This window comes from Empidonax traillii, unplaced genomic scaffold, assembly GCF_003031625.1.
Source record: "Empidonax traillii isolate 1590-97213 ecotype Southwest subspecies unplaced genomic scaffold, ASM303162v1 scaffold812:size654646, whole genome shotgun sequence".
NCBI lineage: Eukaryota > Metazoa > Chordata > Aves > Passeriformes > Tyrannidae > Empidonax > Empidonax traillii.
The window spans coordinates 256,209-266,471 of record NW_020956005.1 but is presented as its reverse complement, the minus strand read 5'-3'; the positions used below and the strand labels follow the sequence as shown (position 1 = coordinate 266,471).

The 10,263-nt window shown below is 51.0% G+C and overlaps 1 protein-coding gene across 1 annotated transcript in view; it reads right to left on the bottom strand.

The window, feature by feature from the left end:
• The window catches only part of TECTA (tectorin alpha), a 22,030-nt gene extending 13,651 nt beyond the window's left edge, over window positions 1–8,379 (bottom strand). The window contains exons 1-7 of the mRNA XM_027901767.1: window positions 7,735–8,379; window positions 6,585–6,649; window positions 5,595–5,728; window positions 4,744–5,031; window positions 2,035–2,172; window positions 1,498–1,663; window positions 132–214 (exon numbers count right to left, since the gene is read on the bottom strand). Coding sequence (XP_027757568.1) covers window positions 132–214; window positions 1,498–1,663; window positions 2,035–2,172; window positions 4,744–5,031; window positions 5,595–5,728; window positions 6,585–6,648 — 873 coding nt within the window. The 5' untranslated portion in view covers window position 6,649; window positions 7,735–8,379. The remainder of the gene's footprint in view (window positions 1–131; window positions 215–1,497; window positions 1,664–2,034; window positions 2,173–4,743; window positions 5,032–5,594; window positions 5,729–6,584; window positions 6,650–7,734) is intronic.
• Window positions 8,380–10,263: the final 1,884 nt, after the last annotated feature.

The window sequence follows — 10,263 nt, the reverse complement described above, 5'->3', positions numbered from 1 at the left end:
CCGTCGAAGGTGTGGTAATGAGGGTCTCCGAACACCACGCAGGTGCTGCTCTCCACCGGCACGCACTGGAAGAACCTGGCCTTGGTCTCACACGCCTCAAAGGGGCCGCAAGCCACCTCCTGGCAGAGGATCTCATTGCCGAAGTCCAGGCAGCGGCACTTGGTGCTGCAGTTGGCGTTGTCCCAAAAGATCTCCCCTTGGCGGAGAAACTGCCCTAGAAAGACAGAAAGGGGAAAAAAACCCACGCTACATCCCTTCTCCAGACAGAGGAGCCGAGTGCACCGTGCCGCTCCTCTGCAGGGCTCTGCTGGCCCCGTGGTGGTTGAGACCACCACCAAAGTGTCTTGCTGCTTTCTTTGTGCAAGCTCCCAGCAGGTGCCATTCAGCAAAGTGCTGCAATCCCCAGCTTTGCTTTCGGTGTGTGGTCCATCCTCTTCAAGTCCATGGAGTGCTGCGAGTGCTGTGCCACGAATCCAGGGCCAGTGCTGCAATGCACAGGCTGGAAAACTTGAAGGCTATTCCACACAGTTTGGACACCCACAGCTCTCACTCTGGCTCAGTACTGCACGGCACGAGAGCCATTTGTGCTCTCTTCCCAAAGGGAAAGTCCACTGGTAAAGCTGATGCCTTTTGGAGGCTGCTCCCAGCACTGTCGCTGCACCTGTGCTGTCCTTCAGCGTTTTGTCACCTCTGTCACTCCCCTGTTCACACAACTTTGCTGGTCAAAAAGTGACTCTGCCAACCAGCAGCCCTGGAGCAATTTACTCCCACTCAGGAAGAGCTCGTAGTAGTTGTGAAAGCAAAAGAGCTGCTGATAAGTAACTTCCACACCACACCCCAGCCACAACGGGAGCGCTGAGTGATCCCCCAGGCTGAGCAGACGTGGCACTATAAAGGGAGGCAGGTTTGTGTCTGGTGAGAGACATGAGGTGCTGAGAGAAGACGGGAGAACAAGGGTGGTAAGAACCCGGGAGAGTTTCTCTCTGCTCCATCTGGCCATCTTTCACACTGCCTGAATTTACCCCTCCTAAACTTTTGTGCTCTTCCCTGCCTCCTACCAAAAAAAAAAAAAAAAAAAAAAAAAAAAAAAAAAAGCTATTTTCCTCTTCCCTGCAACAAATGTCTCCCGTTAGCAAGACCCACACGCCAGCCATCCTGGTGTGGGGGATTTTGGGAAAGGAGTGTCATAATGCTCTGACAGCTCGTGCTGCGTCTCCTCTCATCGAGGGCAATCAGACATTCAGCGTGAAATTTAAATCCAGTGGTGGGATTTACTCCAGGTCTTTCCTGTTGCCACCTGGAATTTGGGTGCAGCAACTGCAGTGACTGCACCTACTCTCGTGATTCTGTCCCCACAGCTGCAGCTTCTGGGGACGCCTTGGCAACAACACAGCAGCCCAGAGCAGTCAGCACCTCTCCACCAGGACCCCAAAAGTGTCAGCTGTTGCTACACTGCACCCCAAAATCTGCAAACAAGCAGTGCCATCCCTGCCTTACCTCTCAGGCTGCAGCCGTTGGCCGGGTCTATTTCTCTGCCATCTACTTTGAAAGCCCAGCGCCCAGGGACGTTCACGTTGGTTGTCTCTTCAATATTCACTATGTCTGGAGTCCTGGAGCCCGGGAGGCCGAAGTAGTTGGTGAGATTTCCTCCGTTGAAACCAGCCTAAATCAAAGAGAGAGTAAATTCCATGACCCGTCTCGGCCACGGGAAAGCGACGCTGCTTTTCCTCCCTTCTCTGCTCCCTCCTCTTTAGTTTTAACAGCTCTTCTTAGGGATTGCAGTTTTTGGGCAGTTTGGACGTGAGGGAAAAGCTAAACAGGTGCTACAAGCAGAATGGATGTATATTTACAGATTTAGGTAGATGGAACTGCTGCCACCACCAGATTTTGGGGTGTTCATCCCACTGTGCCCAGCAATGGGATGCAAGGAGTGCTGGGGACGTTGGGGGACTAAGTGGTGTGAGGAAGCATGGACATGTTGGGAAAGCTATAGGCTTTCCAAGAGTTCCACAGAGACAGGAGCAAGAGCCTCACCTGGGCCATCACCCCACCGAGACCAGTCAGGGGGTCCCCTCCACTGGCTGTTCCCGTGGTCCAGCTGATCTCGTGGTAGTTAAATATGGCAAAGGAAGACACTCCATCTGAGATCAGGACAGCTTGGAAAGTGTTCACCTGTGGAAAACCAGGAGCACGTTCACAGGGTGACACTGCTTTTCTCACCCTGCCTGCCTTGTCCTTTCATCTCTGGCCTGGGCGAGGCACAGGAGCTGAATTAGACCCAAAATGTGCCTGTGCTTGCTGCCACGGCTCCACCAGCTCCTATCCCTGCCCTTTCCTCCACTTGGGAGGACGACAAGTCCGTCTCTGATCCAAGGGAACACCAATAGATGGCAGCATGAGAACGAGCTCACGGGGAAGAGGCAATGGGCAGGATTCGGGTTGTTACGATCTGTTATCTCCCATTACCCTATCTCAGCTTTATTCCTTGCTGCATTATCCTTCCCAGTTCCCTTCCACATCCATGTCCTACAATGCTGCCAAAGGTGGATTACATCCAAGCCAGCCATGTATATCATGCACTTTGCTGGCTGCCAAATCCCCTCACTCCCTGCTAAATCTGCTGCTCGTGTTCTTCCTTTCCCTTGAAATGACTCTGCATTTCCAGCCCCCCAAACTCCAGGCACATTCCAGCAGGGCTCCAGGTGGGAAGAGCTCGCTTTGCCAGGTGGTGAGGGCAGCATAACCCCCATTTTCCATTTATAGCTGCGTAGAAAGGCAGAAGAAGCCTCCTCCCTTGAGATATTCCCTCTATCCACACAGATCCAGCAGCAGAGCTCATCACTGGGAACGGAGTCAATCACTTCTCTCAGTTTTTTGCATTTTCCTGTTCTTCCCATCCCAGTCCTTCCTCTGCACTGGGACCATGCCATGCCAACTGCTCCTCCTGCCTCTGAGCAAGCAGGATTTTAGCAGGGGACAAAGTGTGGGATAACCTCTCTTCTAATTCATCAAGAGCAATACAAGGAGCCTGGTGCTAAACCCACTGGGTTGATTATGGGCTCTGAGGATGCTTTGGGACTGCAGGGGGGAGCCCAGGGCTGCACTCCCTGCTTGCACACCACAGGGGAGGTCACTTCCAAGGCACATAACTGCTCCTGCCACGAGGAATCTCAGACACAGAGGCAAAGCAGGCTTTGGGAGCTGTCAGGAGAGTGAGAGGTGTGGGCAGAGCAGCCTCCCAGCAGCTGCAAGTGGCACAGTTCACACTGGGGTGAGCGGGAGAGCCACCATTCCCACTCCTGCATCCTTCCCCTGGGATTCTGCCTCCTACTTCTGGTGTCCCCTTCCCACTTTGCTCACCTTTGCCAAGTCTTCTGCCGTGCTGGGAGATCACTAACACATCATACACAAAGCCAGGAGCCCTCTGAGAGTTTCTGGTGGGGCAGCAAAGCCTGCTCTGCTCAGGGGCTGCTTGGAGAGCGGCAGGAGGTGACCTGGTGCTGGGTATAAGACAGCTGGAACTTCCACCAACCCCAAAAATCCTCCCCTTCGGTTCTCTCGCAGCCCCTGAGCACCCTTGCTGTCTCACCAGGCTCTCAGAAACCGAACTACATTCAGGTGACATCACGAGGCAGCAACTGCAGCGTCCCAGAGGCCGCATTCCCCAAATTGTTTCCTGCAGCTTTTCTGCATTGCGATGAATCTCCTGCTTCAGTTGCATCCTGCTGTTCCACGTGCCAACCCCGAGCCCTGGCTGCTGCTGCTGCTGAGCAGGAAGGCTGCTCCATAACAAAATAAATTGCATTGTGTTGCAAATGTAATTCTTCAGGCAATACACGAATCACTATATTGCTTCCTGTCTGCAAATAAATATATATGTGGGGGTTTTTTTCTGCAAGTGCTGCCAGGACTGGCAAAAAAATATGCATTAAATCTCAAGCTTCTCCAACAAATGGGAAAGAGCTGGACTGTTTATCAGAGCCAACTCCTCGAGACAGAAGAAACCAGCTTTTGGTACTTGCTAATCCTAAACAAGCCTTGTCCCAAACAATAGCTGGGATCCCTCAATCCCCAGTGTTCAAGGCCAGGTTGGACAGGGCTTGGAGCAACCTGGTCTAGTGAAAGGTGTCCCTTCCTATAGCAGGGGGTGGGACAGGATGAGCTTTGAGGTCCTTTCCAACCCAAACCATTCTAGGATTGCATCTGTAGCCCAAGCCTTCAGCTGCCAGGGGTCCAGCATGGACCTCCCAACATCAGCTGCAGTCAAAACTCACTTATTAACCAGATATTTAAAAGCTGTTCATGCCCTAAAAAACCACCACACTGCCATCCCCATCCTCAACAACAATATAACTCAAAAATAAGATGGTTGAGTCACGAGTGTGACTCTGGTCAGTCTGACCGGTCTCCCCTGCAGGCAGGTCAGTTGTCATCACAAATATCTGCATTTGTATCTAACAAAAAAAATAAGTACACTGTGATCAAGCCAAACACCCCTAAGTGGTGTCAGAGCCCTGTTTAGACACACTGCCTGCAAGCACCAAGGAGGGGATGATGCTTTCCCTGGAGATCTGAGAGCAGGGAGCGAGGCTCCCACGAGACAGAAAGGTGGAATGACCGCGGTGCTTCCCTGCCCGAGGGGAACCGAGGAGCACAGTGAAACACACTCAGTTTTACACACAAAGGACAATTACACAACTGATATACAGATACACACTGAGCCATCAAGAACCACCCTCTCACCGGCGTCGTGCTGCTCCCGCCGTAGAAAGTGACCTCCTCCCAGGTGACGATGAAGACCCAGGTGGCAGAGAAGGAGGCCATGTCCTTGAAGTGCTTTTGGACGTCCTTGGAGGCTCTCCTGAGCAGAGCAGGGTCCGTGCTCTCCCGGTAGTAGATGTCCCCCCGGATCCCGTTGTGCACGTCGGCCCAGAAGGGCGCCACGAAGGCGCGGCCGTCGGCCAGCGGGAAGGCCTCGGGGGTGAACTGGCTGACCAGGGCGTTGAAGGAGATCACCCCGTTGTTGTTCACCTGCACAGGGAGACCCCACGTGGCCCTGAGCGAGGCTTTGCAGGCAGCAGAAACCCCGCTGGTTATTGAGAGGATTTCAGGCTGACTTGGGCCCCTGCGCGAGGTTGTGACGATGTCCATGCCCAGCCTGGAGGATTTGGTGTCCCCTCAGCCAGGCTTTTGCTGTGCCACCACCTGAGAGCAGCAGCAGTTTGTCCTCGTCTCGGGCACCCACAAAACTGTTGCCCCTTTTCCTCCCCGCCCCCCCAGCAGGTCTCTGCGTTTTCTTGTTTCTTGTCATGTAACAGGAAAAATGTCCCTCGTGTCAAGCCCTTAGCTTTGCTGTACCATTTAATCACCTACAAAGAAAATTTACTGCCTTTTATATTCCTTTCCCATGGACATTATCCCATTAAATATACCTTTGACTTTCTTAATCATAAAACCTATCAGTTCATGAAATCTAAGAACTTGTCAGGTAGTTGCTAATAAATCTTCCAGTTCCTGATGACAGGGAGAGAGCATTTAAAATACAGCCTAATGACAAGGAAAAGAGGAAAGGGAAGGTCTGTTTCTCCACTTACATAAATGCTTCTGTAGGGGACTCCAAAATAGACGAAAGGGACAGAGATCTTGATCTCGGGAGAGCTTCCATCATCAACTTTGGGTGTTCTTGTGTCGTTCTGCCAGAATGGATACAGACTCCCCATGGCGTGAGCTGGAAGGAGAGAGAGAGAAGACAGTCCTTCAGGCAATGTCTGCTGTCATCTCATGCCCTGTTTCCAGTGTCCTCCTCACAGAGAAAATGGGGATTTTTCTGTTTTTTTCCCCCTCCCCTCTCCTCTCTTTGGTGCAGGAAAGCCATGCCCTGTCCTCTCAACACTCAATCTTGAGTTGACAGCCCACAGGATCTGAACTATCCCAGCTCTGTTCACCTGGATTCAGGACATGCTTTTACTTCCTGGGCTTTCAGGGGCCTCAGATGGGGCCAGTTTGCCTGATTTCCTGAGACCTCTGCATGGCCTGAGTGCCTCACTGGACATAAAGGGAGGTGGCATGAGATGGTTTCCAAGCCCCAAGCCTGATTTCACAGATACATCCAAAGGGCCACGGCAAAACTTCAGGCTGACAGGTAGTAAAGTAAGTCATTTCACAGCTGTTACACACCTGAAAAGTTATTACAGCCAAGGCATAGCTATGAGACATGGATTTTGCTGATTTCTAAAACAGGGAACTCAGCAGACACTCCTCAATTCCAGCTTCTTTAGCACTGCTGGTGCCACACTGCTGTTCCTACTCAGCAGTCCTAACACTAAAGTTTTTTCAAACTGATTTCATAGTGACTGGCCTGACCAACACAACCTCCACGTGCACACACAGCCATATAAATGATATACACAAGAATCCCTTAAAATTCCCAGCCTGTCCCTCCCCACGGGAAACACTCAGTTCCCCCTGGTCCTTATACACCCCCAGCCAAGCAGCTGAGGGTGTTTTCCAAGCCCTCTGGGGTCTCTGGGCACAGCAGAGCTGGGGAATTTTGGCCTCCCAGCACCTGAGAGGGAGACACTCACCCCGTTGCTGGGCTGTTATCACCAAAAGGGCCACCCAGGTTCCCAGAAACGACTGTTTGTTCATCCTACAGGAAGGAAAGAAACCCAGACATGCATCACATCGGTTGGAAAACACATCCTTAAGGATATCTCAAGCCCTGTTGTTTGACTAATCCTCTGTGCTGGCTCCTACCACAGCCACCACTTACTGCTTTGGATGAGCATGGAGGAAGCACAAACTGGGCACAGCTGGGCACCTCCTCGCTGCACAGGAATCAATGAGAGAGGGAGAGCAGACACAGGGCCGGGAAAATGAAAGAGGAAACCCCGTGCCAGCTTTAATTCCTTCTGTGCCTAATGCAATTTGTTACTCATTATTAATCCAATAGAAAATATTGCTAAAACACCTGCTTTGATTTCTTCGCCTGTCGATTCCGTGATCACACACGGGCAGGGCTCCCGGGAAGGGCTCCCGCGTTCCCAGTGTGTGTGTGCCCAGCTGGGAAAGGACGTGACCAGCTTCACACACCAACCTACAGCCACGCACTGTGCACAGCCTGGCCTTTCAGATCAGCCTCTCCACCTTCCCAGCTTCAAATATCTGCCTATAAAAGCCAGCGGTGCTTTGTGTTCTGTGTAGATCTGTGCTTATGGGGTTTGTGGGTCAGCAGATCCAACACCTCCTAAAGGCACAGATACACACGCATGACACACAGAGTGCACAGGGGGAACACCCCATCATCTGTCCCACATCACTCCCACTTGATTCCTGCTTCTGGGAGCTTGAAAAGTACGGGACACAGCGGGCAGAAAGTTCCTCCCTGTTCACTGCTGCAGTCACATCAGTGCTGGTCCCAGCCTGCTTCCAGCCACCACATTAGCCATTGACTAAAAACCCCTCCGCCAAGGAAAAAGTTTTGCCACATTCCCTATCTTGTAAAGATGAAAGGAGGACGACAGGACTGTAAATTCTGCAGATTCATTAGCAGAGAGCAGGCAGAGAATGACTAGTGGAGGCTGTGGCAGTCTGAGGACAAGAGCAAGGCTGGCACCACTCGGCAAACATGACAGGCTTCATCAAGAACACATCATCATTTATCATATCCCATTCGAAACTACAATCATTTAGGTATGGGGGAAAAAAAAAAAAAAAAAAAAAAGAATTACCAACCTGTTTCGTGGACTAGAGGAGCGATCAGGTCTGAAATTTTAGACCAGTCTTGGTGGAGCAGGGCGAAGTCCTATGTCAATGGAGAATGCATGCCGGTCCTCCCGTGCCAATTCCTGCTGGGGACTGAAAGGATGGCTCAGTCCCTTGCTCTCCCAATTGAAAACTCCCTTTCCGCCAATGCTCTTCCAGGGCTGGAGCAGTGTTGAGTTGCAATCACAACTGTTGCCTCTATTGATAAGCAGCAAGCTAATCTGGAGATCAGATTCTGGCCTGGAGAGGGAGAGGAGCCTCTTTCTTCCCCAAAAGCTCACCCCCTTCAGGTGGATTGAGATGGAAATGCCAGCGAGCCGGGGCTGGGCTCGCTGCTGGGCTGCTCAGGGGAAAGAAAACCCAACCCTCAGAAGAACTGAGCCCCTTCCTCCTTTGTGTAAAAGGAGAGAAAAAAAAAGAAAAAAAAAAAGCCCATCTATATAATGTTACAGGATTAGCATTAAGCAGTGCTAGGCTCAAAGTGCTGTTCAAAGGCTCTGCCCTGAACTTTCAATGGAGCTACTTTGCCATCCAGGTCTTGCTTTACTTTCTGTAACTGCTTTTACAGGTGAAAAAGGAAAAAACTCACCCAGTCCAGTGTTCTCCCTCCAAATCTCCCAGGGAGGTTTTCCTTGCTGTTCCTGTTTCCAGCCTCTCTGGAGGGACTGGCTGCTGGTGGGGAGTTTCACTGGGGGACTGGTGTGAGTGTCATTCCTGTTTTCACTCACCCAACCTGCCATTTCCACCGGGATTTTCCCTGCCTCTGGCATCTGGGCTGAGAGATGATACACAGCTAAGTTGAAGGGTAAAAACACGGGCTGTGGGAGTAGCTGGGGTGAGCTGACCAAAGTTCCTCATCTTCTGTACCCCAGGAAAAGAATTCAACCACTTTCATTTGGTTCAGGTCCACATCAGGTGGAATAGCAGCCGAGGGGTGAAGGATGCCACCAGCAGAGCCACTTTAGAGCTGACTTTTCCAGCCTTCAAGACTCAGGTAGGACAGGCAGAGCTCCAGCCCATCGTGGGAAAACAGCCTGACCTTGGCACAACGATTTTCTCTTCTGACTTTCCGGGTGGGTGCCTTTTATTTTCCCTATTTTCCCTGATAGGAGTTGAATTATTCCTCCTGTGCTCCTTTTACACCCTCTCCTTGCCCCTTGTGAGGGCACAGGAATGCCAGCAGCCCAGCATGAACTAGAGAAGCCCAGATTTTTTTTTTTTTCCCAGGAGCCTGGGAGCTCCTAGAAGTGTGTTTAACAAGTTCACCCCCAAAGTGCTGCATCTTGCATCAGCAGTTTCCTTCAGCACATCAGGGGCACCAGGAAAAACACACCACCTCCACAGCAAATCCTGGAGTTTGCTTCCTCTTCATCCCCCAAACGTGGCCTTGCTAACAAGAATCTTTCATTTTTAAATTTATTTGTACCCTTTTCTAAACCCACAACTATTTTAGGAGGGCAGGGGGGATATCAGCACTGATATTCCAAGGGACCCATTACTTCCAGCCTGCCACTCCATGAACCCTTGGCTCTCCCCTTCCCTCCCATACATTTTAAACATTACCAGCAACAGGAAAATCAATTGACTCTTCTCCTTCTGTTTTGTAACACAGACAAAACTGGTGAAAATTGGTTTCCCTCTGCTCCTCTGTCAGTTTAATATTCTGGTCCTGTTGGTCCTGGGCAAAACCACACTGATGGAGTTTGATTAGGCTTCACTGTCTCTTTGGGGAGGACTTTTGTCTTCCAGACTATTTTCTTTTGGCAGGGGATGTTCCCACCGTGCAGTGCTGGACACACATGGGAGCTGAACGACCAAACACCTTTTTTTTTTTTTTTTAATTCTTCCAGCAGAAAACTGCCTCCCATGCCTGACATCAAGAGAAAACAAGCATCAAAAGATGAGACAAAAAGGTTCTCTGGCTGCTTCATCTCGGCAGAGCAGCCACAGGCATGCCCATTTCAAGGGACCCAGCTGGGAGAGGCGTTTGCCAGGAGTTCTGTCCCAGCTGGAGGGACATCTTTCTCCTCCTGCCTCTCCCCAGGGTTGTTTGGTGCAGGCCAGAGAATGGAAGTTGTTTTAACCCTAAGGCCAGTCCCAGTGAGGACATGGAGAAGTAAACAGTGAACTCGAACCTCGTTCCTCACCTGGAAGTGGAGATGAATCACGGCCACGGAGAAATACAGCCCAGGAGAGGACTAGATCTTCCTTCTCCTTTCAGAAAGCACCATCACAGGGAAGGTGGCTGTGCTTGAGCTCTCAGCACAAACACCAGCAGCACAAAAACACCTCGGCAGCTCTCACTGCACCAAAGGTGAGTGTTAAACACGTGGGTCAGACCGAGGGGAACGTTTTGCTTCAAGGGCAACACAAAAAGGGCAAAGCTCAGGAGACTTTTTTTTTTTTCTTTTTCTTTTTTTGTGTAAAAACTTACATAAGTTTATTGAACTGATCCAAACCAATTACCTATTTGGCCTGAATTCCACCGCTAAGTCTGCG